Here is a 13,423-nt window from a genome sequence, read left to right on the forward strand (position 1 = left end):
ATTAGTTCGAGAAAATTAATGTTAATGACTTTCCATTTTCATAACCACTTGAAGACGTTTTCGAACGTCAGCCATGACATCGAACAGGGTCCAAATTTCAAAGTTGATGAGATGGTTCCTCCCATTGATTTTTTTTTTTTCCATAGAGACCATTCTTTTCTCATCGTGGAAAGTAAAGCCTTTGACCGTGCTGTCATAATTGCGTCTATTCTTTTCTCATCGTGGAAAGTAAAGCCTTTGACCGTGCTGTCGTAATTGCATCCTTATGGGGGTCGTTGGCTGTGCTTTTTGACATTTATTTTTCAAAGATAAAATTGATGTGCTTACCCTTTTGGGAGTATATAATGGAAACAATAACTAATATGTATCTTTTCTTTCCAAATAATATTATCTTAGCCATTATAAATCTTTCAAGTAAACGATCTCATCTTGCAAGCGCTGAAAACATTTTAAATTTCCAAGGATCAAATCACTCACCAACCACTAGAGATTAGAATATTTAGGCCGGCATTGACTTTATGTGATGGAGAAAATATTGTTCATGGAGACTCTGCAGTCTTGAATACTTGATGTACAGTATCTGGCCTCTTAATCTGTGTACTTCCTGTTCAAAAACACATCCTCATCATGTCAAGAGTACTGCTACGATGCTTGTGAAAGAGAATACTTAGTAACTATTTACAGTCAAATTAACAATCTTGAGAGATACAAGGAAATAATTCACATCTTGTTTCAGATAACATATTCTTTGATGACAACGAAAAGAAGAGCACCAAGCCCAGGAATTCAAGGCACAACCTTACTAAGCACAGTAATGATTAAGATTTTGAGTTTTCTTTGAATCCATTAATTTTGTTTGTGTTTTCTTTTTGTTCCTATGGGAATGTAAATGATCATCACTTCATGTTTCAGCAGAATTCAAGCCCATAAAATAAGTTTGTTTTTATCCACTGGTTGCAATGATATATAATAACAATTAATTAACAAGCTTAAATTCCCTCTTCAGTCTCCTAGCTAAGAAAGGCGTGTACTTGCTCCTTAATGTCTTGGCAAGAAGAAAGGGGTTTAGGGTTCCTATTTCTTTTCTTGTGCTAGAAAATCTGAGTTTGAATTAAGAGAATTTAGTAAAAAAATTTATATATAGAAGATGAAGATTGAAGCAGTTGACTTAGAGCAGTTAATGGAATTCTAAATGTCGCGATTAAGTTTCTAATTATAAGTTTTCCTTAATCAGAAGAAAAAAATGAATAACATTTAGTCATTGGATGGTATCTTTGCTATCGAAAAAAACAAATGATGATTTTATTTATTTTTGTAAAGATTAAATTATAAATTATTTTATTTATTTTTGAGAGATATATTAGTTAGTATTTTTTATTTTAAAAAATAACTATTTAGTTTTTTTTCAGTTTTTTTATTTTTTTAAAAATAGATATTATAAAAAGATTGATGAGCAAAGAAATTATTTCTTGGGATAAAATAATAAAAAATTAAGGGTTCTCGACAATGATCAAAAGACTCAATAATTAATTTTTTGAAATTAAAAGATCACTAATTTATTTCTCAAACTTGAAGAACTAATTTATAATTTACTATTTTTTTTAAAAAGAATAAATTAGACATAAACGAGTTATGTAAATTAAAAAAATAAAAATATCTTGATCAACTAATAGACCCGGGCCTATGAAAGCCCAAATTCCAAGCCTGGAATCAAAAGAAACCAGTAAACTAATCGGAAAAAGGAAAAGCCAGTACACGCCCCGGATATGTGAACCACCGTCATCCACACGCCGCCGCCGCTCATACGCAAGCGGCTGCAAATTGGAAAAAGGAGAAATAATATTTCTTCCCCTCCGCCTCTGCCTCGCCCCCGTATCCAGTTAGCTTTCCAAGTTGGCTGTAGTTTAAATTTCTCAAAGCTCTATGGATCACGATTCTCGTCTTGATAATCCAAATATTCCTACCCGTCGATTAATCCCTAGTCAACGGCCCCAATTCACTCTCATCACTGTTCTTTACTTCCCCACTGCTCAATTCACCATTTCCCTGTCCACACTCACACCCTCTGCAAAGATTCATCATGGCAGTTGAGATCGCGTTAGTATGTCTGAATGGTGCTGCTGGTTTTCTGGGCCAGCAGTTGGTTCCTGTGCTTCTGGGCTTTTGCACATGCGGGGAGATCGATAAGGAAAAGCTCGAGAAGTTGAGAGAAACATTGAATACTGTTAATGGCTTGCTCAATGGCGCCGAGGAGAAGCAAATAACTGAAGCTGGGAGAGATCTGTTTTACTGTGATGGTTCTGAAGACTTGGATTGCGGATGCTAAAGAAGCTATCTATGAAGCTGAAGACTTGTTGATTGAGATTGATAATGAAGCTCGATGAATAGAGTTGGTAGCTGGCTCTCAATCTGGCATGTATCAAGTGCGAAACTTTTTTTATCTCCTTTCTTTGTCCTTTAAGCAAGAACGAGGAAGGAGAGATGGCCCATAAATTAGAAAAGATTTTCGCAAAACTTGAAAGGTTAGAAACAAAGCTCGTAGCCTCCATCTGATGAAGCAACAGCCATCTCATGAGCGCGTGCCTTCGACTTCTCTGCTAGGTCACACTCGAGTTTAGGGTAGGGACCAATCTAAGGAGGCCATAAAGAAGTTGCTTCTATCCGATGATGCAGAAGGAGAAAGTTTGCAGGTAATTCCCATAGTGGGCATGCCTGGGATTGGCAAGATTTGTCTACCATGGTGATGACGTGCGAAAGTGGTTTGATCTGAAAGCATGGGTCTCTGTTTCACAAGATCTTAATGTTTTCAACCTAACAAAAATCATTCTCAAAGAGCTTGGGTTTTTGGATTGTGATCTCATGCCTCTGATCTGAAAGCATCGGTCTCTGTTTCACAAGATCTTAATGTTTTCAACCTAACAAAAATCATTCTCAAAGAGCTTGGGTTTTTGGATTGTGATCTCATGCCTCTGATCTGAAAGCATGGGTCTCTGTTTCACAAGATCTTAATGTTTTCAACCTAACAAAAATCATTCTCAAAGAGCTTGGGTTTTTGGATTGTGATCTCATGCCTCACAGTAGTCTTCACTGTAAACTCCGGGAGATATTGATGGGCAACAAGTTATTTCTTGGTTTAGATGATTTTTGGAATGATGATCCAGAGCAAAGCAAGTTTTTAATCACACCTTTGATGGCCGGGGCAAAGGTAAGTAAGATTATCATTATACCACTACACGAGATAAGCATAGTATTATTAGTATTGTCTTTATTTTTTTGCAAACTTTTCATTTTATTCCCTTATAGAAAATAAACAAATAATTGTTGGTTGTTGTTTTTAGAATATATATTTAGTGATGCAAATTAAAGTGTTTATTCACTAATTGAAGAAATGTTTCACTCTATCATAATAAAAAAATATAAGGGTTTGTTTTTAACTGTAAATTTATTTAGGGGTCTTTTAAAATCTAAAATAAATACTGACGAATGAAGAAAAATATTGAATAGCAACATGTGAGATTTGCAAGATGACCGGGGTCTACATGTTCTAAAAATAACTTATTATTGTTTGCCGCAACGTCTAAAACGATGTTTTGCTTATTGTGTAAATTTTTCTAAATGTTATAAATTTTACAAGGAGGATGCAATTCTTTTATGGATGGTTGCGGGTTTTTTGCTTGCTTATGGTGAAAATAAAATGATAAAAGAAACATGATACATATATTTTGAAGATCTTGTATTAATTTTCTTTTTTGAACAAGTGATAACTCATTTTTATTAGTAATGCATGATCTCACAAATGACTTGATAAAATTTGTGTACGGAGAGTTTGTTGTTTATTTACATGATAGTGATTCTTGGAAGGTTTCTCAAAAGACTTGTATTTTATCTAATACAAGAACTAGATTTGAAGATCTAGACAATCTCGTGTGTCTCTAAAAAAAATTAATTCATTATTTCACAGTGTTTAATGATTGAAGAAGAATAAAGATAAAATTAGTGATTCTTTTGCTCATTTGATCCTCTAGCACTTAATCTCTACATCATGAGAGAGAGAGAAATATTGAACAGCAACATGTGGGATTTGCAAGATTGAGTGTTAGAACATCAAATGAGTAAAAGAGTCTCACCAATTTTGTCTCTACTCTTCTTCAATCATTGAACACTGTGAAGTAATGAATTAATTTTTTTTTAGAGGCATACGAGATTGTCTAGATTTTCAGATCTAATTCTTGCATATGATAAGTGACGAGTCTTCTTAGAAACCTTTCAAGAATTACTATCATCTAAACAAACAGCAAACTCTCCATACATAAATTTTGTTAAAGTCATTTGTGAGATTATGCATTATGAATAATGGTGAGTTATTACTTGTTCAAAAAAGAATATTGATGCAAGATCTTCAAAGTACCTGTATCTTGTTTCTTTCATCTCTTTATTTCCATTATAAGCAAGCAGAAAATCCTAGCCATCCACAAAAGAGCTATATCCTCATTGTGAAATTTATAACTTTTAGGAAAAATTACACAATAAACAAAACATCGTTTTAGACGTTGCGGTAAATAATAATAGGTCACTTTTAGAACATGTAGACCTCGGTCATCTCGCAAATTTCACATGTTGCTGTTCAATATTTTTTTTCATTTGTCAGCATTTATTTTGGACTTTAAGAGACCCCAAGTAACTTTGCAATTAAAAACAAACCCTTGCATTTTCTTACTGTGGTGGAGTGAAACATTTATTCAAATAGTAAACGGGCACTGAGATTTGCATCACTAAATACATATTTTGAAAATAACAACCAATGCTTCTCACTATTTATTTCCTGCAAGGGAATATGATGAAGAGTTCGTAAAAAATTAGGATGAAGATTTTGCAATATTGATGATCCTCCGCTCTTCTAACATATTGAAATGGTAATCTTACTTCCCTCTGCCCCGGTCATCAAAGGTGTGATTAAAAAATTTCGGACAGAAATTAGTGTTGAAAGTTGATGTCCAAGATCAGAAAACCATGACCAGTATCATCAAGACAGCTGTTTCTCTGTCAGGTATTAGAATCTTCTATTCTATGCTTATTTTGATTTTAAAAAAGTAAACTTGTATGTGCAATAAGTGGTTTGATAATAAATAAAATAAAATGGGATGACCTATCAATGAAGAAAGATTTGACAAATTAAATGGGATTTTGATTCTTGCAACTGAAGGGCAAGAAATCAGTAGAAAAAGGGACTTGATCAAAAGTAGTTCCATGGCCAGTAACTTCACTTGATTGCCAAGTTCCAGAGTCAACATAATGGCCATGAAGAAGAGGATCCAACCACAAGTGTTTATCTGGCATGAAAGCCATGATCTTTCTGATTGTGCTTGTATATATGGTATGTAATTTTATGATATATGAAACCCTAGTTTCTTCATTTTTGTTATGCGCTGTGCCATCTTATCCATGGAAATTCCTTCTTTATAATCCTCTATGCAGCCTGCGCGAGTCTTTGTTATGTGTTCTGTCTTGATTTTGCATAGCCAACTTTGAATTTTTAACTTATAAATTCTAACTTATGCTACACTTTTTTTTTTTAAGTTTTAAGTTGTTTTTACCATCATAGTTCTAACTTATATTTATTTTAAATTATTGTTATTATATTTTTTTTAAAATGATTCTTTAATTATGATTCAAAATCAAAAGTTATTTTTCATCATTCTTGTCAAACATTCTCTATATAATTAGCATGATTGAAAACTTTAAATCTAATTATTTTCCCAATATTAAAAGCCTAAACTAAATGGCAAAAGTGAATGCAAATCCCTTTTTCTTTTATAGACAACTAACACTAAGAAAAAAATTTAATTAAAACAAAAACCTAAGAATTAAAAAAAATATAGAAAAACTAAGCCACGAGCTCGAAACTTCTATCAATTAATGGCAGAGTCGTCAATTGAAGATTGGCAAATTGATGGAGAGCACAAGTCTGAAGGAAAAAAAACTATAGTTGAAAAATAACCGATCTGTGTTTTTAAAAATATTAATTTTTTTTAATATTTTGAATTGTTTTTAAAAATAATTTTTGAAATATAAAAAAATATTATTTTAATATATTTTATCATAAAAAATATTTTAAAAAATAAGTGAAACTACACTTTCAGTTGTAGAGGCTTCTCCGATACAACAGCTCCTGCTCCTCGTCCTTGGTGGATTAGCAACTAAAGAAGTAAACATTGTGTGTGTGTGTGTGTGTGTGTGAGTGTGTGTGTGATTAGTAATTTTTGTTCTGATGGAACCTGTAAAGAGTCATTAATACAGCTCTGAAATTAATCACGGGATTGTGTTTCATACCAATTTCTTCAAATCTTTCAGCAATCACTTATCTGAAGAGATTCAATAAGGGCGTGCTCGTACTCAATGTTTCCACTGGAGTTTGACAGCTCGGAAAGCTACCTTGGCCGGCAATTTCATTGAAGCGTCGAGAGGAGAGTGATCTAAGTCGAGACTTCAGGGTCAGGGGAGCCATTCTCTTGAAGGGCTTTCCATGCGTAGGCGTACATGACAAGCAGATAAAAGCATAGGTTCACAGAACTTAGAATACCTAACAACTTGTAATATTTGTCCAGATGACTTGTATTCAGAGTGTCATGAAACCAACTGCCTGACAAAGTAAGAACAAGTGCCGCACTCAGGAATTTCCCAACGCCAATTGCAGACTCGTTGAATGGCGATTCATAATGTTCCAAAGATTCATCAACATGGATATTATAAAAATCAGCCAAGCCATCAGCAACCAGTCCTTCTACGAGTCCTATCAGGAAAAACTGTGGAACCAGACATACTGTGCTCATTGGAAATGGTTCAGCATCTCCACGTGTTTTAATAAGATTCAATCTACGAGTCTCAACCAGCATTGATACCATGCAACAGATTATAGAGCACGCAATCCCAATTGCGATTCTCACGAGTCCAACACGATGCTTCAGAAGTTTTTGAATCCATACCGGTCTAACATGATGCATCGGAAGTTTTTTAATCAATCCGGATACTAAAAAGTCATGGACGTATGGAACTATAACTGTTACGAAACCCTGAAGTAGAAACAGAACATTTATAGAAAAAACAGGATCAGAATAGAGGCTTTCACTTTGCACAACGAAGAAAGTCGAACCCGTTGCCAGAACGAGGCCGTGGATGGGGAGTGCTGTCCACATTGGAACCATTGCAAGAAGTTGCTTTACTCGTTGCACGTCTCGGACTGGGAAAAGTCTCCCTTTTTGCTCCTGTTCTTCAGCTGAGAGGGACTTGGATGTCTCTAAAAGAGCAGCTTTGTCCAGCCACCTGTGTACACCACCTCAGAAGATCAGATCAGAAGGGAAAAGAAAGAGAGCAGAGGAGATATAGGGAAAGAAAAAGTGATAATGTCACTGCTTGGACCTTGGGGAAAGGCCTGTTTTGCAACTACAAGGCTTACAGATGCAATACTAAGTTGGACTTGTTGTCCTCCCTACCCAAAGGGCATATAGATCCATAAACACTTTATGTATCGCATCCAAATTCCCATAACCCATTGAAATGGGCTACGGGAATCACAATACTACACCAACCTGATGATTCGAATGTCGGGCAATAGAAGCAATCCACCACTATCATTCATGTAGTAGTCATTGGGTTCACGAGCGGGTTGCAGGTGACGCTTCACAAAAGCTGCCTTAAGTACTCTATAAATAACGATAAGAGGGCTTCCAGTTGGTTTGTCGGAGTAGTAAAAGCCTTTTCCTAACGCAAAGGTTAAACCAGCCAATGCCATAACCGAAAATGAAAATGCAGAAGTCATCATTCTCTGATCAGAACCTCCGGCCATTATCACAGACGAGACAGTGCCCACCGTAGAAGCAATACGCCACCAAAATTTTCTTCGAACCTCAGCTTTGTCATAATCAATACTGATGTCTGGTTTACTGGGAACCTCGTCAGCTTGGTCCTTATCTGCGTTAAGGTTAGGTTCATGCTCGACTAATTGATCACGTAGAAATGCTTTTAAACAAGGATCCTGACTTGCCTTGCCCACAGTTGCTAGTAACATCATCAGATAAAGTAGTATAATCACGGTGGAGGATGAATTGCCCCAGAACCGGTTAGCAAGAAACCATAGCAACAGTCCCTGCAGCAAAATGGACGTTTGATTAGTTGCAAATTAATGACTATAAATTGAAGCACCAAAAAATCGATCGAAAAGAATAGGAATATTAAAAAAAAATTCCGTTATAGATGTTTTCATTTGAAAACCAAACAAATAAAAGCTAATTTATATACTATTCGCCTAAATTTGTCATATAATTGCTAGTGTTGACAGAGAATATCAACTTTTTAGCATTTACAAGAATTTTTTAAGCTAGAAACTCAAATAATATATGAACTCAATAACTCTTTCTTTTTTTCTTTTTCTTTTTGATAATATGAACTCAATAACTTATGTAAAGTTACAAGGATTACTATACTAAAAAATTTGGGGTGCGACTCACTTCTCCTTCTCTGTGAGGGCCCCTTTTTTGTACGTATTTTTTTCTTTATTTTTTCTTTATTTTTTTATTTTTATTTTAGATTTTTTTTATTAGTTATTTGAGTTATTTTTAAATTGATTAAGCCGATTAAGTTGAATTAAAATAATTTTTATATAGTTTGATTTTTAACTTGAACCAGAAAATAGTCTAATAAGAAGATTTCAAGATAAATATATTAATCGGAATTTAATATATAAGTATTAAATAATTTTTTATAACTTGAAAATTTTTAGTTATATTAAAAAAAAAAATTATTTCACCTGTAGCATACCATGGTTGTATTCACACTAAATGATAAAGATGGACTGCTCCTAGAAAATAGTTGACAACATAAAAGAAATATTCTACATCTAACATGATTTTCATTGACTAGATTTTCTTGAATAAGCTAGATCAGGTTTTCAATATTTTTTATTGATTTTTTTTAAAAGGTATTAAATTTATATGAAACAAACTGGATACAAATTCAAGTATAAGAATATTAGAGTGAAAGATCAAGCTTTTATATATATATATATATATATATATATATATATATATATATATATATATATAAATAGAGCGACTTACGAATGCATATGAAGCAGTGCTGAAAACTATTGCTTTATAAGGTCCTGTGTAGGCATCGGCTATGTTAGCAATGAGAAAAGTGCAAATGACATATAAACCTTCTTGAACATTCACAGCAATAGTAGCTAGTGGAAGCGATTGCCCCAGATCAATGAGGTAATCCATCCACAGAAACACCACAGCATTGTTTACGAAGCTGTGGCTAGAAATCAAACCTAAATTCAGAAAACATTTTGAAACAAAGCTTGATGAGCATGTTAATCTCCATTCAAAAAAGATTAATTAGCTGGACATGATCAGGAAACATCACCAAGGATGAAGAAGACGGCCTTCGTAAAATAGAGATGAAGTTTGACATAGCCAGTTACTCTACAGAGAGCGCTGAAAAACCATGACGGACGCACCAGTTGAAAGTTGATAATAAGTGATACAAGGTTCCTTTGTACAGAAGTAGCCATCTCACCTAAAAATGGGCAACCCATTAGACAATATATATTACGCCAGATTATATTATTATATAGTTTAGATGACGCGAAATTGAGGAGCACAAGAAATGTCAAAATCACTACTTACATGGACAATTTCTTCTGTTTAGCTATATGATGTTGACTCACAGCACCAGGATTAATTAAGCCGTTGCTCACAAACTTGCAGGACCTGCGCAGCCTTGAAACAACGTTGCTCGCTCTTCAACACATAATGGAAGACTAAATTAATCATACAGGTTTCGACTCTTGGCAACATATTATTATTACAAGAAAAGTTAAAACATGTAGGGATATAGTGTAGATTCTTTTACAAAAACATTATGAATTATTACAAGAATTTTCCAATTGTTGTACCCAAAAGTAGAGCAAGGAATTTTTCCTCCTTGAGCTATCAAGCAGATAAACATAAATTAATTTTCAAGATCAATTAATAACTTATATATATAAATTTCTGAAATTAACAATAAAGTTTTAATTTAAATTTAATATATATAAAATTAAAAAAAATTATACTATCGAACTTGTACCCTTCCATATTTTGTAGAATAAAATTCATTTATGATCGAATCCGAATCAATATCTTCAGCAAGCTCTCATTCAATGTAAATCATCATAAAATATGCTAAAACTTTATCTTTTATTTTATTGCGAAACACAGTTTTATCATGCTTTATTGCTGAAAATGCTTGGTTTGTGGTGGCAATGAAAATAGACAAAGTCAAAATAAGACGAATCAACTTATCAATCAAATGATAGTGCTGCGACTTATTTATTTCAAGTAATCCTCGATATAATTCAGAAATGATAGACAAATTCTAAAAGCTCTTATGATGAATCATATCAATCTAATAATGTTCTATTTGAGATCTCAAATAATACATCTCATGTTCATTGAAATCTTCATGATAAAATTTCTTAGCAAGCTTGTAAATAGGCATCAATTTTAAATGATTTAAAGTTGTTCTTCAGTTTTAAAGCAAAGTTAAGTCTAAGGAGTTTTATTGTCCAATCACTAAATCTAGAATTTAATTATTCTAACTAAAAATCTATTGTTGAGTTAAATATATCATAATGATAATGTTGATAAACTATAATTGATTTTTGTTATTGACATAAATGACATGTAGTCTTTTTATACAAAGTATTTATATATGGTATGTTAATCTCATATTGTGTGCAAATATATTGCACATATGCAAGGAGAAAATCAAATCCGGTATCTCTCAAAGTTTGAAGCAATGCTTTATTAGTTGGTAAAAAATAAGATATAATTAAATCAATTTTTAAATTCACAAGTAGGAGTTCTCCATCTTTTTTAAGAAGACAACATTTTCCTTTTACCTAATAAAAGATAGACTATTCATATATAAACATAATGAAAATTATTCAATTTTCTTAATTAGGATTTCACTAGTATCTTATTTAGGTTATTTGCTAATAATATTTTTGTCTTCCCAATTAATATTTATCTTTCCTATTTTGTAAGAGCATTTATTGTAAAAGCTAATAAATTACCATATAAAATAATTAAATTTTAATAAATATATTAACAAGATTTAGTTAATGGATGTCACGAAGAAATTGGTTAGTTTTTTAAATTTTAACCAAACCAAGATTAATATTTTAATAACATCTTGCTTTTAATATTATAATATATCGAGACTAAAATCTTTTAGCCTATGTATGTGAAATCCAAAATGAATTTATATCTTTTAAAATATTAAAGATAAAGGAAAGAATATAATTTAATTATTTTTGTTAGAGTTCTATATGAAAATATTCTTACCACTTTGTTGGATAAAAGATAGATGATTTATATAAAAACTTAATAAAAAAATTCAAGAATTCAACTAGGTTTTTATTAAGTTATGCATTTTGTTTATTTGCTAAGAATTATTTTGCAATCCTAAATAATATTAGAAGGGATTACTAATGCCAAATCGAGGTTTTTATATGAGAATATATTTGGGGAAATTTAATTGAGACTCATTAGAACACTTTTTTTGAGAACTTATTCAAACTATTAATTGCTACATTTGTGTGTGAATTAGAATTTTGAACTATATTGAAGGTTAGGATTTAATTATTTACCTGAGCTACAGCACACCTCAGCTTTGTATACTTCTTTGCCCTTTGGTCGTACCAACGCTTTTCAAGTTGATTATGACGTCCGAATTTCCTTCTCTTAATAAAAAAAAAAAGAAAACTTTTAAAATATTATCGGTCTGAAAACACGTGTGCAAAGAAGGACCTGAATTCACGGAAGCAAATCAGGAGAGAGAAGGGGCCTAAAATCATGGAAGTGAAGGGGAAGAGAAAAGGCTCGCGCGTGCAAATCACTCGTCAACAAGTGGAAGGCGCTGGCTCGCTTTGGGCGGCATGTGAGGACTCAAACTGCCTCCAACGCGTACGATGAAACGCGTATAAAGATCAATGAGGGGATCAAGGGCAAATTACCATGAACACCTTTCACTAGTCTTTTTAACACTTGTTTTGAAAAAATATATAAAAACAAAAAACTTTTCTGTACAATTTGGTCAGCTATTAAAAAACTGCAGTCATTTTATAAGTTTTAGCACCTTTTCATATCTTATTTTTGTATCGAGTATTTGAAAACAAAAAAAGGAAATAAAAAAAGAAGACATAAAAACAAGCAAAGAAAGAAAAACGCAAAAAGTTGACTAGACTTGGTAAAAAACCACCTGACCCCATATTGGCTTTAAGTCAAGTAAGCTAAGGTTTCATTGGTTCGAGAAAATTAAAGTTAATGACTCTCCATTTTCATAACCACTTGAAGACTCTTTCGAACGTCAGCCATGACATCAAACAGGGTCCAAATTTCAGAGCACGGGTATTTTTCAAATTAGTTAGCTAAGAATCTCACTGGTCAGGCCCGTTTGTTTAGAGAAAAATAATTTATTTTTAAAAAATAATTTATTTTTAAAAAGTAATTTTTTTAAGAGACTATACATACCTGATCCTTGCATGAACGCACGCTCTTGATCCTCGTAACATCACCAACACGAATACATGGCTCTAGGAAAATAGAGTCACCGTATAAACTTCCAACTTCTCGACAGGGAGTCTTAAAGCTTCTGCAGGTTCCCACTGAGCAATCTCTTTGGAGCAATTATGGAAGCTCACAGTTACTCTGTCAACCCTAATTGAACACTGGAGTACTTCTGTCTTGCTCCGAAGAAACTCAAAATGGAACGAATTAAGTGAGACAAGCAAGCAAATTAAATCCTTGGATAAAAGATTGTGAGAGGTGTGGGATGTGCTCTCTACACTTCCAATGCCGGGAAGCCCAGTGCTGATTTATATACAGGGAAAGGCAAGAGAGTAAATTAATAAATTATGTCAAAAGAGGAAGACCATAAAAAGAGAATACGCCAAGAAGAAACACATACATTTACTAAGACTAATTAGATAGACGACTTTCGTACAGTCTTTTTTTATAAATATATTAAAATATGTTTTATATATTTTCTAAATTTCATTTTCCATATCAGCATGGAAAAACAATATAAAAACATAAAAAAATAAATTAATTTAAGATTAAAAACTCTTAAAAACACAATTGAACTATAAAAACAAACACTACAACAAGAATTTCTGGTTGTTTTATTGGTTGGGACTGCATTTTGTTTCAGCCACATTCTTCTACCCATTTCGATTACCTGGAATTAGTGTGCTGAGTTTTGTGTGGACCTGCAACAAACTACGGTCCAAATGAGAAAACTATTGCTGCAAATCCACTAGTAGTTTGCTCAAATAACATCCTTGAGTTTAGCAAAAACAATATCCTTCTACGAGCAATCT

At 32.9% G+C, this 13,423-nt stretch overlaps 1 protein-coding gene and 1 long non-coding RNA gene across 2 annotated transcripts; one reads left to right on the forward strand and one right to left on the reverse strand.

The window, feature by feature from the left end:
- The first annotated feature begins 1,719 nt into the window (after positions 1-1,719).
- LOC133671447 (uncharacterized) lies at positions 1,720-6,688 on the forward strand. Its single transcript, XR_009834299.1, has 2 exons — positions 1,720-5,374; positions 6,352-6,688. It is a non-coding gene; the product is annotated as an uncharacterized LOC133671447 (long non-coding RNA).
- On the reverse strand, positions 6,251-12,906 carry LOC133671446 (protein NRT1/ PTR FAMILY 5.6-like). The gene is made up of 7 exons (XM_062092215.1): positions 12,576-12,906; positions 11,693-11,785; positions 9,687-9,800; positions 9,424-9,576; positions 9,114-9,328; positions 7,587-8,143; positions 6,251-7,320 (listed from the first exon to the last, which is right to left on the reverse strand). Exons 4-7 carry the CDS (start codon positions 9,569-9,571, stop codon positions 6,474-6,476), a joined length of 1,767 nt encoding a protein of 588 aa, XP_061948199.1. The 5' UTR covers positions 9,572-9,576; positions 9,687-9,800; positions 11,693-11,785; positions 12,576-12,906; the 3' UTR covers positions 6,251-6,473.
- Positions 12,907-13,423: the final 517 nt, after the last annotated feature.

This window comes from Populus nigra, chromosome 13 (assembly GCF_951802175.1).
Source record: "Populus nigra chromosome 13, ddPopNigr1.1, whole genome shotgun sequence".
Classification (NCBI taxonomy): domain Eukaryota; kingdom Viridiplantae; phylum Streptophyta; class Magnoliopsida; order Malpighiales; family Salicaceae; genus Populus; species Populus nigra.

Excerpts from the sequence above, each read along its gene's own strand:
- LOC133671446 (XM_062092215.1), bottom strand. The coding sequence starts at position 9,571 with ATGGCTACTTCTGTACAAAGGAACCTTGTATCACTTATTATCAACTTT. Across the intron at positions 9,329-9,423 it reads GGCCGTCTTCTTCATCCTTG|GTTTGATTTCTAGCCACAGC; the intron begins GTGATGTTTCCT and ends TTCTGAATTTAG. Across the intron at positions 7,321-7,586 it reads CCCGACATTCGAATCATCAG|GTGGCTGGACAAAGCTGCTC; the intron begins GTTGGTGTAGTA and ends TGGTGTACACAG.